At 38.5% G+C, this 22,899-nt stretch overlaps 4 protein-coding genes across 5 annotated transcripts; 3 read left to right on the top strand and 1 right to left on the bottom strand.

Annotated features, from left to right (window-relative positions):
* The first annotated feature begins 213 nt into the window (after positions 1 to 213).
* Positions 214 to 1,411, top strand: LOC137719922 (glutaredoxin-C6-like). The gene is made up of 2 exons (XM_068458907.1): positions 214 to 735; positions 885 to 1,411. Exons 1-2 carry the CDS (start codon positions 295 to 297, stop codon positions 891 to 893), a joined length of 450 nt encoding a protein of 149 aa, XP_068315008.1. The 5' UTR covers positions 214 to 294; the 3' UTR covers positions 894 to 1,411.
* A 4,164-nt stretch (positions 1,412 to 5,575) lies between these two features.
* On the bottom strand, positions 5,576 to 9,643 carry LOC137749164 (probable ADP,ATP carrier protein At5g56450). Of its 2 annotated transcripts, none has more exons than XM_068489288.1 (3): positions 9,325 to 9,643; positions 8,746 to 9,100; positions 5,576 to 6,660 (listed from the first exon to the last, which is right to left on the bottom strand). In XM_068489288.1, the coding sequence occupies exons 2-3, from the start codon at positions 9,073 to 9,075 to the stop codon at positions 6,028 to 6,030; spliced, it is 963 nt and encodes a 320-aa protein (XP_068345389.1). In that variant the 5' UTR covers positions 9,076 to 9,100; positions 9,325 to 9,643; the 3' UTR covers positions 5,576 to 6,027. The 2 variants fall into 2 exon arrangements, with proteins under 2 accessions (XP_068345389.1, XP_068345381.1); XM_068489280.1 differs by having other exon boundaries at positions 5,738 to 6,660; positions 8,746 to 9,106; positions 9,325 to 9,641.
* A 3,000-nt stretch (positions 9,644 to 12,643) lies between these two features.
* Positions 12,644 to 16,057, top strand: LOC137741509 (protein indeterminate-domain 7-like). The gene is made up of 4 exons (XM_068481218.1): positions 12,644 to 12,998; positions 13,134 to 13,595; positions 13,887 to 14,283; positions 14,857 to 16,057. The coding sequence occupies exons 2-4, from the start codon at positions 13,391 to 13,393 to the stop codon at positions 15,848 to 15,850; spliced, it is 1,596 nt and encodes a 531-aa protein (XP_068337319.1). The 5' UTR covers positions 12,644 to 12,998; positions 13,134 to 13,390; the 3' UTR covers positions 15,851 to 16,057.
* A 2,113-nt stretch (positions 16,058 to 18,170) lies between these two features.
* Positions 18,171 to 22,867, top strand: LOC137739200 (ATP-dependent zinc metalloprotease FTSH 4, mitochondrial-like). The gene is made up of 7 exons (XM_068478750.1): positions 18,171 to 18,365; positions 19,167 to 19,257; positions 19,460 to 19,723; positions 20,041 to 20,277; positions 20,379 to 20,503; positions 20,896 to 21,372; positions 21,653 to 22,867. Exons 1-7 carry the CDS (start codon positions 18,339 to 18,341, stop codon positions 22,586 to 22,588), a joined length of 2,157 nt encoding a protein of 718 aa, XP_068334851.1. The 5' UTR covers positions 18,171 to 18,338; the 3' UTR covers positions 22,589 to 22,867.
* Positions 22,868 to 22,899: the final 32 nt, after the last annotated feature.

Here is a 22,899-nt window from a genome sequence, read left to right on the forward strand (position 1 = left end):
AGAAATAATAGCAGTGTAGATGAGCGCGTGGGTGTGAAAATGTTCACAACCTTCGATCCCAAAGAACCTATGTAACACAGTACTTTGTGATGTAAGCAAGCACACCTCCTCCCCCACCCCTCTATCTCTCCTTTTATATTTATAAAACCCCCCTCTCTCACACCCACCACTTACCCTTCCCACCTCAATTTTCCCCTTGCACCCCCCCCCCCGGTTGACATCATATTTCCTCACCACCTCTCTCCATTTCTCCCTCAATTCACCACCTCTCATATTCCTCTGGATTCCCCGACGATGCAAGGCCTACGGCGTTGCTCCAACGACGTCGTCAACCTCGGCCTATCCCCCGCCCCGACCCCGCCCTCCCCACCCCCTCCCCCTCCCCCAAACCATTCTTCTTCCACCCTCTCCATCGACGTCGCCGAGTCCGCTGAGACCCGCATCCGCCGCCTCATCTCCGAGCACCCCGTCATCATCTTCAGCCGAAACTCCTGCTGCATGTGCCATGTCATGAAGAAGCTCCTCGCCACTCTTGGCGTCCACCCCACCGTCATCGAATTGGACGATGACGAGATCGCTGCTCTCCCCCACGACGACCAAGAACAACAACAGGCTTGTAGTACTCCGCCCGCCGTCTTCATCGGAGGCACGTGCGTCGGCGGCCTCGAGTCCCTCGTCGCCCTCCACCTCAGCGGCCACCTCGTCCCTAAACTCGTCCAAGTCGGTGCCCTCTGGGTATGACTACTCCTCCCACTACATAAAAAAAAACAAAAACAAAAATTAAAATATCCATCTCAATCAGTCTCTGTTTTATAGTTTTATTATTGTAATTGTTGGCCATGAACATGTGCTAATTATTATTATCAATATTTTTCCAAAATTAGGAGAAATAGAGAGCTTGTTTTCAAGATTTGTAGTAGCATGCAGCACAAGATGCACAAGATCTCGATGTGACAGTATTCACGCAAATATGTTATAACGGACGATCGTGATTTGTTTAAAATAATGTTACAATAATTTCCTTAGGGAGGAAGTTGATATAATCTCGCTTTCAGTGTCGTATACGGGAGATGTTTACTAAATTACGTACATCGATCGCTTCTGATCCACGTTGAACGACTTCGATCTGGATTCTAAACAGTCTCTCTCTAGCCAGTAGCCTGGTCCCACAGTGTGGGGTCTTTTGATGATAAATTAGCAATTATTGGAGCATCAGGACCGTCCGATGTGTGGACTTCCTGGTTAGGTATGTAGCTCTCTCGATCTCTGTCTAGCTCATAGCTCTCTGAACTCTGAAGTCCTGGGTTCTCTGGCAATGGAATGTGATTGTATCATTGTTGTCGTTTCTTAACATTATAGATTGTAAATTTTGTCGTTTTTTTTACTTAAGATAAAAAAGGAGGTTAATTAATTCAAGAGATTTTATATTTGGTTTATGGGTCCTCACTTGCGATTATTGAGCAATCCTGGCCGTTGAATTTTAGTATATTCTTTTGTTCCCAAGTGAAAAGTAGTAGGATCTAGACGACTGGTCGTAGTAGTAGTTGTTGTTTTGGGCATCAATCTCATGATCTTAACCAAGAGATTTTTATACTACTTGTAGAGTGTGACAATAGGCTCTGGCAATCAGTATTTTAAATTATAATTTTAGGGAAATTTGTGTTTTTCTTTTCGAGTAACTGGATGATTCACATAAACTGTGATAAGAAGATTCAAACTCGAACCAGAGGGGAAAATATTGTTCTAATTAAGACTAAATGAAACATACTTGGAGAAGTTAATGTTAATTTTGATAAAATAAGTAAAAGAAATATATCTTTAACCGGAAAAGTAACATTAAAACGCATGGTGTTCAGTTCATTAAAAGTATTGAATCGTAAACTGGTATTTTAATTCAATTATTTCGCTTCTAAAATATCGCTTGTTTGAGAAAAGAGAAGAAAAAAAAAAGACAGCTAAATTTCACCTGAGATCGAAGGCAAGGACAAATGATAGTTTGTTACCATGCACGAGGCCGTGTTCAATTTGGCGGTGTCATATGGCGTGGTTGCTTCTTCAACCACCCGACAACCCATTTCACCATCACTGCACACATCATAATAAATACCTATTTAGCTCAGCATACGTACCGAATCCTTTGTTACCATGCAATTATATGCTATAAAATTGCATTTAAATTTAGATTATAATAGTTGCAAGTAGATATCACACAATCGTAATTTTTTACATTTTGTTACGAACCCAACTTCTTGAAAGCATCGTAAGAGATTAAGATGAGTGAACTCGTCAATCTAGCAGCTACATCTACTATTGCATACAAAGAGAATACACATTATTAGAAAAAAAATTTGTTTGTATTTTACTTAGCATATAGTTACATTAGTTTATAATGCGTATTCTCTTAATATTCCCTTTTACAATGTTATTTTGTACTGACATTGAATTTAGAGCTATTTTGAGAATTCTTTAAGAGCAGTTCCTTCGAATACCCAATTGCAAATTATTGCCCCCAAAAAAGAAAAAAAAAGGGTTTCACAACCTAGATGAAAAAGTCAGGCAATCGGTGAGCTCAATTGTGTCGGACTACCTAGTTTGGCAATTCTTGCCTAACCGCGTGTGCCCGAGTTAGATATGACGACATGTTGACGTCAACCATAATAAATATCCAAATTCGCCGTAGCCCGCCATTGTTCCTCTTCTAGGGACTCCTCATCGCCCTAGCTTGCCATTGATTCCCACTTGTCATCGTCAATCAAATAGCGAAAATAATTTTTTTAATACCAATTGCTTAGACGATACATTTAAAGGGATGAAGATGCACTTAGTCAATCACTATCGCTAAAACAATAATTGCCTATTGCCCAATTACCTGAGCAATTATTGCTCGAAGGGGTAGAACTGCTTTATAGTGAAAACCAAGGCAAAATGATATTTTCTCTCTCCTTACAAGGCAAAGAGAGAGACTTTTATACAATATAAATAGGGAAGTGTTATTGGCATTTTAAAAATCTCATTTTACACTCCTCACAAGTATATTTTTCTTTCTAAATATAGAAAGTTTGGAGTGCCAATAACAATTCCCTATAAATATCACTAACGATAATACTCTAAATGAATCATGCACTGCTATGTTAAAATAAAAATGATGCTATATACTCACTTGTTTTTACTTTATATACATCTTTTATAATTTTTGGATATCAGATTGAATGAATTTAAGAAGATCAAAGACCATAAATCAACGAGAAGGTGTGTAGAAAGTAAAATCATGTGTGTGTAAGATAGCACCACCCTAAAACAATGATGAGACATGATTGACTTAAGATATCGCTTCAATTGCCATTATTCACATTTTGATAATGAGAGCACATTCTGAAAATACGTTGGAGATGCATCAATACCTGATTTAAGAGCATCTCCATAAGAGATGCAAAAGAAATTGAAATGTAAAATCTCCATCTTAGACTGAAAATATAAACAAAAAACCTAAGTTCACATCTTCCTTTACTTGACGGTGAATCCACCAACCAAAGAAAGAAAATAAATAAAATATCAAATTTACATACTCCTATTAGAGTAACACTTGTATATAAAGCTCTCAGAAATATAAAATGAGATGGCAAATATAAAACTTCCATCTCCCTATTAGAGATGCTCTGAATCATTAACAACACACCAACACAAGAAAATAATACCAAAAAGTGCGTGTGATTATCATAATTAAGCAACATAATTGATTCTAATTTGATGATGAGCTTGTGGTTTACCACGAGAGCCTCGTCAATCTTTTCCAAATTTAGGAAAGAATGATGAGATGTTGAACGGTTGATAAATTAAGGGTTAGAAACCCAACTCCACGTCACATCAACCCGCCTGGGACCCGGTTTCTCCTTTGTCCTGGGAAAAGACAAGTAGTATTAGTGACGGTGATGAGAGCAACGCCACTAGCTACCACAAAACCCACAATTGCCACAGTCCAAGAGTGCGTGTCCACCTTTTATTCTTTCTTTTAATCGTTGATACTACGTGGCAGACATGCAGTGGGCTTGATTGACTCCATTGGCCTGGCTGGACCCCCCCTCCGTGTAGAATCTTACAGCCTCACGTCACAAGAATCTCCCTTGTGATTCCCTTTATAAATTTAAACGCTGAGGATCTCTCAACTCTTTGTCGTAAATTTTTATGTCAAAATTTAAAATTATTGTGAAAAAAAAAGAGGTTGCGAGTATGAAGAGATTCACTTTTAAAAAATTTTATATAGCATTTCTCGAAATATATGATGGAAAAAAAATTATAAACATAAGTTTTTAGAGAGTTTTAACAAAATATTTTTGATACCATTTACTTTTAATGAGAAACCATATTTATATATTTCCTTGATACTATTACTATACCTTTAAAAGAAGCTTTTCATTAAAAGGAATTTTTTTTTTTGGACATTTCTTTGGTTTTCCTAAGTTTTTAATGGAATTATTGGGCAACATACACCGATAGTTCCTTGTTGGTAGGGTATTAAGTTACACTTTGCCCTAGTTTAAAGTGGCAAAAGCCACTTTAGTGCAACACTTTAGTTTTATGATTCATTTTTCGACAATTAGCAGGAATGATTAATTTTTAAAATTCCAGTTACTTGAATAATTATTTTTAGCACTGACGATATATTAATTGTATATTGATGATTCAACGATGATATAATAACACGTAATGATGATAAAATGACGAAGTAATGAACACCGATCATTTATGTAACCAATGTCCAAAATTGATAATTTATGCTAATTGCCTTTCATTTTTCTGTAATTGTGATGTCATACTTGCACTCAAAAAAACTTCAGTGCGTCTCTATGACTATGATAACTTTTACACTGAATATAATTAACGATAATCATATATGAACCTAAACAAAATGTGGTAGTGTGACTCTAAAGTTTACTTTGAAATCTATTGGGTGCCTGTATATAAGTTTTTTTCCTTTATATTTCAACTTCATTTCCTAAACCCTCAATCTAGTGTAAAAATATCGATGTACTAAATTTTTTTTTTTTTTTTTTTAACAAATGATATTATCTAGGAGATGAGTTGAGCCTCACAATGAGCTATCAATGATGTGGTTCAAATTTTCCTTTGGCAAGAATCGAACTTAAAATCTCTCATAAATGAAGAAGAATACATTTAGACCGTAATACTAAGTGACGATTTTTTAAAAGAAGTTAAAGATGCATAAAATAAATGAATTGGTGATATAAAATTCGGACTCAAAGTCAAATAATATCAAAATAAACAGAAAATCTGTTTTGGAGAGGCCCACTGAGCAAGCTTCATACTGTATACTCACCCAAAGGTAAAGCCTCCACCAGATAGTTTAGTGAGTGGTGACGCCGACATCAGGCATTACCTACTAATTAGTTCTTAATTATCATTTTAATAATTTATCGAAATCTTTCATCTGATTTGATTAAACATCAAAAGGAAGTACACTTATTGCAAGGGAATCACAAGGAAATTAACACAAAAAGTTCGAGCATATGAGTTTTACTTAATGAATAACTGTTAGTCATTGAAAGCCGTTAATGAGTTTGGATCTCATTGTGAGATTCGACGTTCATGTACTAAAGCCGTCAATGAGTCTGAATCTCAATATGAGATTAAACGCTCATGTATGACGGCTATGAGGCATCAAGTAGAGCATATGCTGATAGTCTTTGTGGATATTCGCAATAAAAATGAGAGAAGGCAACACAAAGAAAAGTTGATGATGTCAAAATACTTTTGGATCTAGGCATTTGCCAACATTCCCACCCTTCTATTTTTTCAACCAAAAAAAAAATCAGTGAGTAAATTGCCAGAGCCTCAAAAAGCTCAGGTGGCAAAGATGAATGTCATCACTGCGTGTTAAAAAATGACAATATCGAACTCATCTGCACTTTACAAAATATTTCCTGCACTAATTTCCCATTTTGCTGTCGTTCTAGTCCTAAATCTCTAATCTTTTGTTAAAGAGTGAGCGACGGGAAAAGTGATTTGGTGCTATAAACCACCCCAATTCATGAACTTCTTGACCTCGTCATACAAAACCAAGATGGCAGCAGCGCCGGTACTCCTAAACACATTCGAAACTGCACCACGATAAAATGAAGTCACCCCTTCTCTCCTATATATCTTCCTCCAGCAGTCCAAAGTGTTATTGTACATCCGCTGTTCCAGTCCAGACTGCATCATCATCCGCCTCCGAACTGTATCAAGTGGATATGACAACAACCCAGCTGAGGTTGTGACTGCCTGAGCCACTGCCCAACGCTGCCACAATGGCAAATCACGTTGAGAGTCTTCTGATAAAATTTCCTTCATCGTATCAAAGCCTCCAAAGTAAAGCCCCCGGTGAATGACCATTCCCTGTAAGGAGGCTGGAAGCCCTCTGTAAACCCCTTGAATCCCGTCCTTTTGGCGAATGGTAGACAAGAAATGGTATATTCCTCGAAATTGACGGATTTCAGTTCTTCCAATGTCAGCAGCCAGGCGGGTATGTGCAATATCAAGCGGGTATATTATGATCAATGTTGTACAACCAGCAGCAGCTCCAGCCATGAAATTTGCAGATGGACCAGCCAAAAAATGACCATCTTGAGAGTGTCCACTTCTTAATACGTTCCTATAAAGGTCCTGTTACAGAAATTAATTATATGGATAATGCACTGGGATATCATAATGAAATCTTAAGAACTATTCCATCAACCGCTGTAGCAAGTAACAACTAGAACGGCAGACATCAACTTTATTGTGTTAAATTCAAAATGTTGTTGGGAGCTTTATTCATCGACTTTGATTTAAAATAACTCATTTAAATGAACATTTGGATAAAATATAAACTTTAACAACTGGGTACTGACTGACTAATCCAAAGATAACCACATCTTTCATATCTACTTATGCTACTTATACCATCTGATCAGGGCACAATGCTTAATCTATGTTACTCTCCTATAATCAATTGTGTCAGTACTTTCTGCTTTCCTCGCTTTACGTATGACAATAATATTACCAAGACAGATACTATGGCATTGGGGACGCGGGTCAAGAAATCCAGACAGACGGGTTTAGTGTGGTTAAGCCTAAACTTCATGATTTCTTTGGGTTACACTTCAGACATACTTTCCTTTTCTAATTTCCCTTTTCAGGCTAAACAAGGAACGGCAAACTCCAACCCAAGATCGCAGCACTTACAGTGTCATAAATCGAGACCACTTCTTTTTGTTTTTTTTTTTTGGGGGGGGGGGGGGGCGGCGGGGGGCGGGGGTGGGTCAGCTTCCTTGTATTCTTATTTACTGCATCAAAGAGAATCCCACATTTTTAGGCTTTCTGCTATAAATCTTGGTTATTGTTGACAACCCCTTTTCAGACGCTTACAAACACTGGCTGCATGGTCAACATGATATAATTTTTAACATTTTTCAAAAGGCCTAGTGCCTTGATATCTCTTTCTTCAATGCTATCTTCACCTCCCTGTTATTGTCAATCTCTCTAATTTCCCTATAAACTAATGCAACCTAAAATTCTACTTTTCTTTCCTCTTTTGTAAACTAATGCAACCAAAATCTACTTTCTTTTTCCTCTAAACCTGTTTTGACGATTAAATTTCTACCAACAAAGGCCCGGTACAATCCTTGTCAACAACCCACATTCTGCTCATCATCCAATATGGATGTGTTAGCATCTCAAAATATTTTAACAGTGTCGCTCAAATGGTTTTGTAAGGTCCGTGCATTTTAGTTCCATCTAGCTCACTCTGCAGAGTGTCAGTTACTAGTTCAACCAGCTGTTCAGTTCTTGGAATGAAATTCCACCATTATTATTTTCACTATCAATGTTGACATGCTGATTCTGATCCCAGAACTAATTAAACCATGCTAAACAGTGACCTAAAGATCATCCTTATAGTAGGTGAACCAGAAAGACAACGGAAGCATCCATGCTTAGTGAACAAAATCCCACATCTACACTCTGCTTACTCTCAATCAGATGTCTCCAAACATTATCTCATAAAACAAACGAAACCATAGTGTAATATTCCAAACCCGACAAAAAGTACCTCGGCAATGGTTTAGTGGTTGCTTAGCAAGCACACGCTTATAACAATCACGGAATCAGGTTCTCCCCTTTTCTCTCTCCTCCTTTCTTTCTCCACTTAAAAATTCCACCTAATAACTAGCAGTAAAGTATACAAAGGAAGCGCTGCAACAATATGGATTCTTTTGAGAAAAAAAACAGATATTTGAACGCTGCATTTGCTAACAAGCTCAATCACTCACCTAATGAACTTCATGAATAAAATCTTGTTCCCTATAACTGCAAACAAAGCCTATTCAAGTTCATACAGCCCGAAAACAAGCTGCATTAGCGGTCATCATGAAATATCAACGGATTTCCGAAGTACTTCATCGTAACATACTAGTGAATGGAGCCAAAGGTAAATCAATCCAAAGGTAATCTTGCATACAGAACTTTAAAATGTTCCAATAAGAACACTATTTCTTTCATCTTTACTATTCTTTTCGCTTTTTCATACTAAAACTGGGTTAGATTCTAACCAATCCAACGATAAATCAAACCCATTGGCCACAAACAGTTCCCAACCAATTAAGAGAAAAATCCAACCCTTTAAGAGAACAATCCAAAGGGACCAAAACCCAGAACACAATCATCCAAATATTGAAAGCAGAAGAAATCAAAGAACTGAAAGAACATTACCTTGAGGGAGAAATTGAGAGCGACCGAAGGGTAGTATCGGAGGACGCTGCTCCCATTGCCTCTCCAAAGAGACAGGATGCCTTCTTCCCTGACCGTCCGGGCGATGCAATCCACCATCCCCTTGAACTTCGTCCGTCCACCGCCGAGAATGGTCAGGTTGCTCTCCTGGGTCTGCAGCAAAAGCTTGGCTCTCTCGATTGGGGCCACAATCGTGTGCACGACGCTGCCCATCACCGCCCCGGCCATCAGATCACGGTGGAAGTTGGTCAGCCAATCCGGCGGCTGTGACTTCGACGTTTTCGCTTCTGGGTCGTCGTCATCTTTGCTCATTCTCTGCGGGAAACCCCTCCTCTATCTATCTCTGCGGAAAATGGAAGAAGATGGAAATGGTGGGAAATTGAGGGGGCCGATTACCCATTTAATACATATATTAATCAATGAATCAAAGAGATTAAATTAAACCCAAATCCCAATTTCCCCAAAAGATCAAAGCTTTATTGTTGATTAAACAGATTAATTAAAGATTGCTTCTTTGTTTCTGTTTATTAGATGCTGGAGAAAACGGAATACGCGCTGCACCTTCCGGAAGTATCGACGAGGGCTTTGGAGGTGGGATACATGCACCCCAGGATTGATCGATAAGTATGAATTTTGTTTTGCCACGTATGCTCTGACCTCTGATGGGCAATGCTTTTTTAATTATCATTTGCCGCCCATCTTTCATCGTTAGAGTCCCATGCCGAGTCAGAGCTGCAGAGTTTAATAATTAAGAGAAACAAAAACTAAACGAGAGATTGAATCGGAACAAAACTTACATGAAACGAAAACGTTGTTAGAACGACACTCATTTAATATAAGTCATGTCTTGGATACATTGGATTGGAGGACAAGTTTATCAATTCGGTTAAAACTTTGACATTTCCAGTTAAGAAGAAGATTTTAGTCAAAAGAGGCACAAGATGGTGTTTCATTTTTGTAAGATTGTTTAAATTTGTGTGTCATTTGCGTCAAAGAAAATGCAAGTTGGCCATTTACAAACCGTGCATTTTGCGAAAGCTTGTGGTCCTTTCTTTCGAGAAAAAAAGCTTGTGCACGTGGATACGAGTAATTTCTCAGTGAGATGTCACATTGATAGACTATTTAATACTATAAAGCTCATTAAACATCATATGTCGGTTGTACATGACATATCAACTATATCGTTTATTCCTACTAATACGTGAATAATAAACACTAGGAGTCAATAACGCTCTCTCAAAAACTAATCCATGCACATGACATAACTTAGGCATCAAAGCCCAAGTATAAGCTAACCCATGATTGATGAGGCCCATTTGAATTTGTTTCCTTCATGGACTTTTAACTTGGATGAACTAAGAGGGCCATTAAGTCTTAGCACCAAGTTTACTGGGCTGACCTCCAACCCGACCCATGTGATAAAAACCCAAATCGGAAATTTTCCCCTTTTTTCCCAACAAAAACAGTAAAAACTGAAGCGCGTTATTTGTCTGAATTGAAACCAGCAGAGCTGCAGGAGGGACAGGATTACATGTAGAGAATCTTGAAGGAAGACCCCTACCAAAAAGTGGACAGTGAAGTTGAAACTGACAAATGAATGCAAACAAACTTATCTTAATTTACTCTGTAAATCCAAATTTGTATGTTCCCACATGAAATGAAGAAATATCTATTCGTTTGAAGCTTGTTCTTCTTCCTCTTTCTAATAAAGTGTTCTTATATTAACTCTGTGTTCAAGGAAAATGTGAGGTCGATACCATCTGACCTTAAAATTGTTAATCTACATGTATCTACATTCATGTTTGTGGAACTAACAAAGCAACAGGGATTCGAATTAATCTACATGTATCTATTCTACGTAAGATCTTAGAATTCTTAACATTGTAAATTATAAAGTAGAATCTTAATATACTAGTCATTCATGTTTATGGAACCAACAAAGTAGGGACAACTAGAATCGGTTCATATTTGTGTGTACGATAATCTTAACACTCACGGGGCGTTTGTTGCGCCTGACTATGTCGGACTGGATTAGCTTCAAGGACTAAGCTGGACTGACTTATACTAGACTAAACTGAACTAACTTAGTGAAGCGTTTGGTGCAGTATTGGACTAAGAAGCTAGATAATAACAAATTCTAATATTATATTATTTAATATATAAATTATTAATATTTTATTATGATCTTATCTTTTTCTCCATCTTTTCCTACCATTTCCGTCCCACTCTTTTCCTCCTCTCTCATCGTCCCACCCTCTCCCTCTTTTTTTCCTCTTAGACCTCTTAATTCATGTCTCTTTCTCATTCCTGGTCAAACTCCTTATTGATTCCAGTCTCTATTTCTCTATCCTCCTTCCCTCTCTACCTATGCGTTGTTCGAACGGAACCTCATGGCTCCAATTTTCCCGACGAGTTGCAGGTTTTCCGATGTGTTTTTCGACCAACCCTCGTTAAATTGGATGAAGTTAGCACCGCCAAAAAATTCATCACATCCCTGGACCGAGATCTTAGCTTTGAATGCTCGAATCTGTCATGGATTTGAAGAAGCCCAAACAGGCCGAGACTTCAAGGCCATTTTCCGGCCACATTCGACCACATTTTGGCCTCGATTCAGGTAAAATCGTAATCTTGTCACTCCCAGCTTCAATTTGGTATATTTTATATGAAAGTTGGTTGTGAAATGGATCTGAAAGAGAGTCGGAAAGTTAATGATTGATCTAGGTGACCGGAGATGACGAGGATTCTGTCGGGAGTGGTCGTTGAGCATGACGAGGACGAGAAAGAGAGGATAGTCTTAGCTAGTCCCATGGTTATTGGGGGGTCTCGCTAAGACCTCTTAGTGAAGGGGTTTGTCCATACTAGTCCCCTTTAGTCTCATTAATGTTAGTTCCAGCATGGAACAAACACAGTATTGGACTAATAACTAGTCTAGTCCAGTTCAGTCCAACTTAGTGAGGGCAAACAAACGCCCCCTCATAGTATTATTAACTATAGATCATGATACAAACATACCAGTTATTTATGTTTGTGAAACTAACAAAGCAGGAACGACTAGAGTCAGCCCAAATCTATTTGCACAATCATCCTATTCCTATCACTCCTAATATTAGATTATAAAACATAATAGCAACGTACGAGTTATCTAGCTAGCCATCTACATGTATATTACTGAGCTACGCGCGCGTACACACAAAATAAACTATTAAACGATGGTGGGTTGTGTTGTGCAAGCACTTGGGACCGGCCAACATATACCCCTTCTTAATTTGTTGCCCTATTCATTTTGCAGGCCAAGAAAATGTCAGAATAAAACTAGCTAGCAATAAGCTATAAATAATGTTTTAATATTGGAATTGGATTACTAAAATAATAATAGGTTAGGGGGATAGTATAAGAATGAGGACTGTTTTCCCACAAGCATGTCTCTGCTCGAATGAATATGCAATCATCCTTATATATTTAAATGATGTGGTTGCAGATGCACAAATCAAAGTTATAAAGGTTTTGCATTATTTTTCCTTTCTCTTTTACCCATGATGTTAAAGGGCATAATCAACTTCTTATCATCTCTCTCTCTCTCTCTCTCTCTAGTGTGCTGTGTGAAATCTAGCTCTCTTTTCACTTCGTTGCTTTATTTCTACTTTTCATGGGAAGGGAAAGGTGGGGTTATTTGAATAAAAAGAAACTTAAAAAGCTTACAAAATGCAATTTAATTTGTAATGGTGACGTTATTTATACACACAAAATTGACATCCTAGTTAGCTAGTTGGCAGCCTGAAACATTTTGAATATATAGGTGAAATCATACATGTGTATTGTTAAAGTGTCGGTTTTGTATGTTCAAATATTGATTTTAAAAAGATGGATAAAATTAAATTATTAAACAAGTAATTTGAGGGACTGGGAAGAGAACAAAGGAAAAGACAGAAAGTGCACGTCAGAACAAGCCTGTGGTTGGGCTGTGGTGGTGGATGGGTGGAGAGCTCCAAAGGGAATCCCTTCTCATCCCTCCCTCTCTCTCTCTCTCTCTCTCTCTCTCTCTTCTTCTCTTTCTCTCTCTCTCATGCAAGACATACACATGTCTTACAATTAAGCTTTCTGTTTATGACACAAAATTACTTGTTCCAAATTATCATAGGGTTTTTCCTTGAATTTTTCTTGGTGTTTGTCTGCAACTCGACTCTCACCAGCAAACCGAAGTGGCTCTTGCAGACATAAATTTAATCAAGAGAAAGGTTGGTGCTAGTATTCTATGCTAGCTAGCTACTGGAAAAGTTCATGATTCTTATTTTCCTTTAAACTTAATTTATATGTAGCTTTTTTTTTCTTATTAATTCTGTCTTTTGATTACTGGTTGAATTTTCTTGAAGGGTTTGAAGGTAGAGAGAAGATAAATCATGAAGGCTAGCTAGGGAAAACAGAATATTGGTGGGATTTGTGTGAAGCTGAATTCATCTGTACACATTCTTTTACATATATATAATTCTTTTCTGAACTAGGGTTTGCAGTCAGATCTAAATCCTGTCACAGATGTGAAAGTTGAGATCTGTTGCTCAATTCGTTCATGAAACTGTATACAAACAATTGGTGTCATCCTATCCTATAATTTAAAGTAAAGGGTGTTTTAATGATGAATAAAGGTTTGATGGTGGATGAGAATATGTCAAATCTGACTTGTGCTTCTGGTGATTTAAGTGCTTCTAACTCAAGCATCAGAAATGAGTCATCATCTGCTGGCACAGTCTACCCTCATCCCCCATCCTCAGCACAAATTCAGCAGCAGCAAGCACCGCCACCGCCAAAGAAGAAGAGAAATCTCCCAGGCAACCCAGGTCTCACCAAATCAAAATTAATTAATAACCAACATCGACACAGAGAAATGATATGACTTCTGCACACCTATTTTCTCCCTTCTACACATCTTTCTGCACATCCTGTTTATTCATATCCCTTGAGAATTGTGTAATTCAAATACCAACTATGAATAAACATGAGTGTACAAGAGGATTAAAGGATGTGAGAAAATCACATCCTTCTATATACTTACATATCATGCATGTTAATTTAATTGGTTTTTCTCGTTTAATTTTGGTTTTATATATTAAAATTTTAATTTTGAGCAGACCCGGATGCTGAAGTAATAGCCTTGTCTCCAAAATCACTGATGGCAACGAATAGATTCGTGTGTGAGATCTGCAACAAAGGGTTTCAAAGAGAGCAAAACCTTCAGCTTCATAGAAGAGGGCACAATCTGCCATGGAAGCTAAAGCAAAGGACGGGCAAGGAGGTGAGGAAGAAGGTGTATCTGTGCCCGGAACCAACATGTGTCCACCATGACCCATCAAGGGCTCTTGGGGACTTGACTGGGATCAAGAAGCACTTCTCTAGAAAGCACGGTGAGAAAAAGTGGAAATGTGAGAAATGCTCAAAGCGGTATGCAGTTCAGTCGGACTGGAAAGCTCACTCCAAAGTCTGTGGTACAAGGGAGTATAGATGTGATTGTGGAACCCTTTTCTCTAGGTAAGAGCATTATAGGTAATTAATTATTAATATAGCACTACCAGAGAAAGATTATAACTACATTAACTAGTTTTTAAGAATCAACAACTTAGGATTAATATACTTTAGAATTAATATCCATGCGTGAGTTATTAATTGGTCGGGTATCAATTGATATACATTGTCATATGAATTATGAGTCACATGTTCATGAGTACCAAATACTGTAGATTAATAGTTAGTACCGAACAATCCATAACCTTGATCCTGCACAACCTTTGTGAAATGAGGAGAGAGAAAATCATATGGTAATTAGCTTTTGATGAGTTGTGTTGGGTTACATATATAAAGCGATTAGTGTAAGAACCTTTAATGTGTTTCACGCTTACACACATCTGCTACTGTCTTTTGTCTTCAAAAAACAAAAAGAACGAAAATACAAAAAGGTCCATATGTGAGAGAGAGAGAGAGAGAGAGAGAGAGAGAGAGGACAACACTGTTTAGGTTACTTTTTTATGGTTGGTTTTTCCTTGCTCTTTTTGTTTTCTTGTGGTTTTTTTATTTATTTTTATGATGGGGTAACTCTACACACAGGAGGGACAGTTTCATCACACACAGAGCCTTTTGTGATGCTTTAGCACAAGAGAACAATACAAGCTCTGCAGCTGCCAGATCGGTAATGCCAGCCTCAATAAACCCACTTCTCTCCTCACTCCCCCAACTCCATAGCCATGGCCTCCAAGCTCAATCAGCTGTCAAGAGAGAACAGGATCAGCATCAGCAGCAGCTCCTTCCTCCGTGGCTTTCATTCTTGCCAGAAGGCGGCGAAGCGGCCAGCCTCCCTACTATGAACCTCTCCGCCTCGCCATTATTCTCCACTTCTTCATTCCAGCAATATTATTCTTTTGGCCAAAACCCTAACCCTAGCAGCTCTTCTACTGCCCTACTCCCTGATAACTTCCAACTTCAACAAAACACCGCTTCCCCTCACATGTCAGCCACTGCCTTGCTTCAGAAGGCATCGGAAATGGGTGCGACCATCAGCAAATCCTCCCCTTCCCCATATTTTCTCAAACCACCCACCCACCAAGCTCACATTTCCAACGAAACTTCGCGTGACCAAGCAATACTATTGGATGATGGATTTGGAAACAATGAGAGTAAATCTTCACTCTTCCATGATATGATGATGATGAGTAGCTCTCATGGTTTTGGTCATGATCATCATCAAGTCTCGTCGTCGTCGTTTGGAGATCATCATCATCAGCAGCAGCAGCAGCAGGCTTTCAATGGAATTATGGTCGACGGTAATTTCGTCGAGATTAATAATAATAATAATAATCCTCCAAATAATTATAATAAACCGAGAAGTACTGACAACAACAACGAGGGTTTGACGAGAGATTTCTTGGGACTTAGAGCGCCATTTTCATCAGCAGCAGCATCACATGGCGGCCATGGTGATTTATTCAGTATTAATATGGTGGGGCTCGACCATCACCACCATGTGAGTACTTCTTCTTCTTCTCCAGCTGCTTATAACAATGGACAGCAGAATGATCAGAACCAAACATCGTGGCAAGGTTAGTTTGGTCATTTTCAGCATGTAGTCATTAATTTTCCTTCCCTGTAGAGAGAGAAAGACAGCAGTTGCAAACTTACCATGTCTGAGGAATTCTTGAATATTCTGGTTAATAGGCTGTTTGAATGGTGCTCCAATCTTGCACTATTCTTTTTTCTTGCTTTATTATTTTGAATATTTGGTCTTTTTATAATAGTTTTCTGCTTTTTTATATTTTACTTTGCAATCAATATGGTTACAAGCCACCGACGATGATATATTCCAACTTCGAGCAAATAATTGATTGTAGTGTGATGTGGTGGTCTACAATGATACGTGAGATTATTTTTGCTCAAGATGATTTAAGATTCTGATCACGATTGAAAGCTCATTTAAAATAAGCAAAAGTGTTTAAGATCATCAAAAGTGTATTTGATCATCTTTGAGAAAACAAAAAGTTAAAATCGTTTTTGTATTAAAATACACTTTGAAATGCATTCCAAAAGAAACACCTTCTATGTTTGTCTTCAATAAAACACTTAGAGTGTTTGTTCAAGAAGCACATGCACATTTTTTTTTAAATGATTTGCGATTTTGAGTTTTTTTTTTCTTTAACAAATCAAGTTTTAAGTTTTAAAAAATCACTTTCAAACAGACTTTTATATTTTAAAGCGTATTTCTCTGATTCACCGTTTGTATAACTATGTCAATTTTTACTATGAACTTTTTATTTTGAGCAATACCTCATTGAACTTATAAATAGCTAAATCTCTCCTTACTCCTAAATTTCCTTACATCTCTTTTATTTTTCCGTCCATATTTGCCATGGGGGCTAGCAAGTGAGCTACTAACAAAATGATCACGTGCTTGCCGCATGACAAAATTTAACGGAGACATGGATATGATGTAGAAAAATTAATAGTACAAAGTAAGTGGTAAAACGTTTTGGAAGTAATTGGTTAAAATAAAAGTTCAAAGTAAAAATTGAAACAGGTTACAAATTTTCAAGAATAAATCGGTGAATTACTCTATTCCAAATTACTTTAATTTATTAGAGGCAAATTCAAACTTGAGTGCAAATGTTATCAACTAACAAAACCCGCGTAGCTGATTGCATTAAGTGATTAAGTACTCAACTTTTAATGTATATATCCGTAATCACAACCTATACATGAACGCACACATGCACACGAATTTGTTTCAGAATGTGACCAGACAAACTATTTGATGTCTCAGAAATGATAATAATTAAAGCCTATGAAGACGCTGAGAGAAAGATTCGACAGTACAGTACTGCATCACTGAACATTGATGTGTTCATATCATATATATCAAAGCTTTTTCTTTCTGAATATGCCATATCTGAATTATATGTGGATGTTCAACGCAAAAAGTAGATGCTTTGTGCACAATGTGCAGTGCAGCTGCTCCATAGCTCTCTCGTGTTCGTTTCAATCCCGAGGCTGTGACTGAGAAAATAAAAGCAACGTAGAAACCCCACCTAGTTAGCCTCGATCATGTTCATGCTACGACTAAGTTTAATAGAAAAGCTTGATAATACTTATGCATGGTAAATATGTTCTTTTTGGAAAAGCACCCACTCATGAAGTACTTCTCAAGTGTTTCTTCCAAAAAGCACTTTGAAAATGCTTGGTACAGGAACAATTTCAAACGAATCCTGAAAGTTTGATATTAGTATGTCGTAGAACAAGCGAGACATACACAAGGCCACCGTTGTGGGTACTTTTCTTCCTTTTCCTTCCCCTTGGGCCTTGGCCTCTGGTTACTTGATGACTGATGATTTGAGTTGGGTCGACGCAATTGACCCATTTATATTGGGCCGTCAGTTCAATCACCCCTATGAGATAACATGTAGTGTCACTGTCAATCACAATTACAATTCACAAGTCACAAAAATAACCTAATGTAGATTGACCTGTGACGTTCTGGATTCTAGACTCTCATAATGTATAGTGTTAAAAGACAAGTACTTTTAATTACTTATAAATACTTTGTCCTAAGCTCGTTTTGCGTATGTGAAGTGAGAATAAAATGATCAACTTAACCCAGTTGCACTTCTTGAGCTTGTTGTTTGTTAAATTGAGAGTCATCATATTCGGCTATTGTAAATAATGAATTATTATAATAATTAACTCATTATGTAACTTAACCCGGAATCTTCATTTTGATATAGTTCATAGACAATGCTTTTTGTAGGAATACTTTCCATACCTCCAAGGGTAAATTGGGGATCTAGATATCCGTCCCACCGAGGACAATATGGACAGTTTATCTCTAAGCATGCTCCTGGGACCTTCGTAATCTCTCCCTCTCCGGAAACCTTCCAAAGCTCCGCGCTTTCCCCCGTTTTCCTTCTCATTTTCTCGCCATCAAAACACCACCGCGTGCTTACGGACCGACCCATCAACGCCTCCGGAGTTTTGAGTTAGAGAGAAAAAGGCGCGGTGGATTTAGAGGGAGGAACAATCAGACATTTTTGGCCTTCGAGCAAGAGATGGCTTTGAGGCGCCTGATCACTCAGGTCGGTTGAATCTCTCAGCTGGGGTTCCAAGTCTGTGAATTTATGCAGTTTTCAGCTTTTTATATGCGATAGAATTGTCTTCCCAGTGAAATAGTGTGTTTCTTTTAACTTGATCTCGAAAACCTTAATTCCTGTATTTTGATTGCTTAGGAATTTGGTCGTTAGGTAAATTTCTGTAACCATGTTGTTCATATTTGCGGTGTTGCGGTATACGGGTTTGTTTCGGTTCGAGTTTTATGGGTTTACACCAAGGAGATGCTTACATTGTCAAGACGTTGGAAACTAATAATTTAGATGTTAAAATATGTACCAATTGGGAACCCAATGTGAGATGGACCTTTTGAGCTCATTACGAAAATTTGGTGTTATCTGAATTTTTCGTTTTGTCTTAGTTTGTTTCTTGTATCAGCAAATGAACGGAGAGTTATTTGAAAGGTCCTTCTAGGCGGTTCAAAGGCAGATTATGAGCGGTCGAGGTTGCGTTGTTTCTTTTCGATAGGAGTGTGCATAGTCGTATTTTAAGGGTTGGGTCACCTCTTTTGGTCTTAAAAGAATGAAGAAGTTTGATATTTTTGTTGGTTTAGACATACTATTATCAAAATCCCTCCCTTTCCATCGTTGAGAACTTGCAATCAATGCCTTAATGAATGCTGTGCTCGAGTTTGTTTTTTCCAATTAAGTTTTAATTTCCTATCTCAACGAGCAAAAGGATGCAACCAATTTAAATTTTAATTGCCTTCTTAGACATACTTACTGTTGTTTCCTTGGGCTCTTTTTAACTCCATGTTATTTCTTCAACAGGTTTCAAGGCATCGATCAGAGTTGGGACAGCTGACAAAAGTGGTTGCCAGAACTTATCATCCTACCAACAGGTTCGGAGGAGGTGCCGGAGGTATCACAAATTAAAAATGTTTTGATTTGTATATATTTTTTTCGTTCATTTCAAACTTCCAAAGAATTATGTTTCTTGTTTATTATCTTGTCAATTTGTTCCTTTAGGTACCTCATTGTTTAGGCTTTAAATGAAAGACAGAATACTCATCTCCATTATCTTCACTTATAGAAATGATCGCTTACTTTTAAACCTTATGCAGGGAACAAGTTTTTAAGTGCTCAAGAAAGGTTCAAGTCGAGCTATGTTGGCAATTTCGCTTGTAGAGTACGCGATGCCGATGAAGCTAGTGAAATTTCCTATCTGAAAGAACTTTACAATCGGAGTGATTATGAAGCAGTGATAAGAGCATTTGAAAGTCAACCATCATTACATTCTAACCCTTCAGCACTTTCTGAATATGTGAAAGCATTGGTAAGAGTTGGCAGGCTGGACGAGAGCAAGTTACTCAAGACATTGCAGAGAGGTGGGTAATGGAACATGGTTATGTTTCCTTTGTAATTGTTTATACCAAAATTATACCATATTTCGTCTTTATCTTGTAGACTTGTCTAGAGTGTGCTAAGCTTATGGATGAAGTAGAGTTTATAAAAGTGAATTGGATGATTGTGTTTTAGTACCCTGCTTTATTACAACTAAATTCCCTTTCTTTTTGTGATATAGGGATCCTGAACTTCTGTTGTATTTTCTGTACGAATAATGTTATGCTTACTACATATTTTTTAGATTTTTTTCACCTTGACCTGACTTATAAATTTGAGCTCTATTCTACAAGTTTTGTAGGTGTTGCTAACTCTGCAAGGGAGGAAGAAAGCATTGCCGGCTTCTCAGTTCTCAGGAATTTTGGAAAATCAACAAACGAAGGTATTCTTGGAACTGCAAGTGCTCCTATTCATATGGTGGCTACAGAAGGAGGTCAGTTTAAAGAGCAGCTGTGGCGTACAATTCGCACAATTGCACTGGCCTTTCTTATGATATCTGGCATTGGAGCACTCATTGAGGATAAAGGAATAAGCAAAGGTATTACAATCTCCTGGTGCTTTAGACTCCCCTGCCCATTGATTAACATGCATTCTAAATGATGAATGTTTTCCTTTTAATTTTCCATTTCCACATTTCAGGACTCGGACTAAATGAGGAGGTTCAACCTAGCATGGAATCAAACACAAAATTTAGCGATGTTAAGGGTGTTGATGAGGCTAAATCCGAGTTAGAGGAAATTGTTCACTATCTTCGGGATCCTAAGGTTGTATCAACATTATGTATGGAAGAATATGTAATATGAAGACCTTTTACTATCACCCTATGCCCCCTGATTTCTGGGATGGGGGCAATATCATTGCTATTTAATCCAAAATAATGTGATGATTTTGGAGGTGACCTATTAGCGCAAAGGGCTTGAAAAGGTCTCGATTCACTCAACAAAATTTCCCCTCATTTGCATTGTGTTCCTTTAAATCAATCCAAGAATACAATCTTGAGTACCTTGATCTTGTGGAGAACTAACTTTGGTTTAGCTGGAGATGGATGATATGCCAAATCCATCCTTAGTAGTGCCATTTGTGTCCCATGCTTGCACTCTCTCTATCTTTTTGTAATTGTAGGGCATGCCCCTTAATGCGATTTCCCTTGGTGCAGCGTTTTACTCGTCTAGGTGGCAAGCTCCCAAAAGGTGTTTTGCTTGTTGGTCCACCTGGCACAGGAAAAACCATGTTAGCAAGAGCCATTGCTGGAGAAGCAGGGGTTCCTTTCTTTTCATGCAGCGGCAGTGAGTTTGAAGAGATGTATGTTGGTGTTGGGGCTCGAAGGGTGAGGGATCTTTTCTCGGCTGCAAAGAAGCGGTCACCTTGTATAATATTCATTGATGAGATAGACGCAATAGGAGGAAGCCGAAACCCAAAGGATATGCAGTACATGAAAATGACCCTTAATCAGTTACTTGTTGAACTTGATGGTTTTAAACAAAATGAAGGAATTATTGTCGTTGCTGCTACTAATTTCCCAGAGTCTCTGGACAAGGCATTGGTGAGACCTGGACGGTTTGATCGGCATATTGTTGTTCCAAATCCTGATGTTGAAGGGCGAAGGCAGATTATGGAAGCCCACATGTCGAAGGTAATCCTTTTATGATGGTTTTTTGTAACTCCACCTTGAATTGGAAGGGTCTTTGGTCACAACCATCTTCTGCAATGGCTTCTTCCATTACACATCAAACGGAACATAATATGTTTGGGCCTTATGGTGTATGGGCATATTTTGGCTGTCGTTGTTTTTGTTCTTCTTTTATATATCTTACGTTATACGACTTTGTTCAGTAAGTTGTATTTTAGATTGATGCAGCAGATTCTTTAGAACTAGAAGTCACTCCAAGACTAATCAAGATGTTCTTTGACAGGTTCTGAAGGCCAATGACGTAGATTTGAGTATTATTGCTAGAGGAACTCCGGGGTTCTCCGGAGCTGATCTTGCGAACTTGATCAACGTTGCTGCTCTGAAGGCTGCCATGGACGGTTCTAAAGCAGTGAATATGGCTGATCTTGAATATGCAAAAGACAAGATTATGATGGGAAGCGAACGCAAGTCAGCCGTTATATCTGATGAGTCAAGAAAGCTAACAGCTTTCCATGAGGGTGGGCATGCACTTGTAGCAATCCACACCGATGGTGCTCTTCCAGTTCACAAGGCAACAATAGTTCCTAGGGGTATGGCGCTTGGCATGGTTGCCCTGCTGCCCGAGATGGACCAGACAAGTGTCTCACGGAAACAGATGCTTGCAGAGCTCGATGTTTGTATGGGGGGGCGTGTTGCAGAAGAGCTCATCTTTGGAGAAAGTGAAGTTACTTCTGGTGCATCAAATGATCTCTGGAAAGCAACTTCGGTGGCTAGAGCAATGGTTACAAAGTACGGTATGAGCAAACAAGTTGGGCTCGTCAGTCATGATTACGACGACAACGGTAGGAGCATGAGCACAGAAACTAGGTTGCTCATTGAAGAAGAAGTGAAGTACTTATTGGAAAGGGCATACAACAATGCAAAAACCATCCTCACCGAACACAGCAAGGAACACCACGCCCTTGCTAATGCTTTAATAGAGAAGGAAACACTCACCGGAACTCAGATAAAGTCCTTGCTTGCACAAGTAGACTCCCAACAGCAGCAGCAGCAGCAACCGCACCAACAAGTAGTTGCAGCGAAGAGCGACTCACAGTCTAAGCCAGTACCGCCCTCCACCCCCAACGCGGCTGCTTCTGCCGCAGCCGCTGCATCCGCTGCTGCAGCTGCCGCAACTGCTGCAGCCAAGTCCACAGGTATTGCACCCGTCGGATCCTAGCACGGGCCAGGTTGATGAGTCGCGGGCATGTATTTATCCGTGTCAATGTTAGTGAAGTTTTACCGTCACCAGGCTCTGTTCGGGTACCGTATTACGCTGCTGCCACTCCGTAGTCAGATTGGCTGGGAATTTAGAAGAGTCTGAAATGCGATGAGTCAGTGTAGGAGTAATAATTAGAAGGCACGGGAGAACATCCCTTTGCCTATTTTTGATTTTTCATCCTCTCTGATGGTTGTTGTTTGTACAATAAACAATAATGGATTCCTGAATTTTTCTCAATTTTTATTCCAACTCTTCATTATTAATTCTAA

This window comes from Pyrus communis, chromosome 1 (assembly GCF_963583255.1).
Source record: "Pyrus communis chromosome 1, drPyrComm1.1, whole genome shotgun sequence".
In the NCBI taxonomy this organism is placed as follows: domain Eukaryota; kingdom Viridiplantae; phylum Streptophyta; class Magnoliopsida; order Rosales; family Rosaceae; genus Pyrus; species Pyrus communis.

What these genes read in the sequence shown, in the direction of transcription:
- LOC137719922 (XM_068458907.1), top strand. Translation starts at nt 295, where the DNA reads ATGCAAGGCCTACGGCGTTGCTCCAACGACGTCGTCAACCTCGGCCTA.
- LOC137749164 (XM_068489288.1), bottom strand. Translation starts at nt 9,075, where the DNA reads ATGAGCAAAGATGACGACGACCCAGAAGCGAAAACGTCGAAGTCACAG. An exon ending in CTCTCAATTTCTCCCTCAAG is followed by an intron (nt 6,661 to 8,745) that starts GTAATGTTCTTT and finishes TTTCTGTAACAG; the next exon opens with GACCTTTATAGGAACGTATT.
- LOC137741509 (XM_068481218.1), top strand. Translation starts at nt 13,391, where the DNA reads ATGATGAATAAAGGTTTGATGGTGGATGAGAATATGTCAAATCTGACT. An exon ending in AAATCTCCCAGGCAACCCAG is followed by an intron (nt 13,596 to 13,886) that starts GTCTCACCAAAT and finishes AATTTTGAGCAG; the next exon opens with ACCCGGATGCTGAAGTAATA. An exon ending in TGTGGAACCCTTTTCTCTAG is followed by an intron (nt 14,284 to 14,856) that starts GTAAGAGCATTA and finishes CTCTACACACAG; the next exon opens with GAGGGACAGTTTCATCACAC.
- LOC137739200 (XM_068478750.1), top strand. Translation starts at nt 18,339, where the DNA reads ATGGCTTTGAGGCGCCTGATCACTCAG. An exon ending in TGAGGCGCCTGATCACTCAG is followed by an intron (nt 18,366 to 19,166) that starts GTCGGTTGAATC and finishes TTTCTTCAACAG; the next exon opens with GTTTCAAGGCATCGATCAGA. An exon ending in GTTCGGAGGAGGTGCCGGAG is followed by an intron (nt 19,258 to 19,459) that starts GTATCACAAATT and finishes AACCTTATGCAG; the next exon opens with GGAACAAGTTTTTAAGTGCT.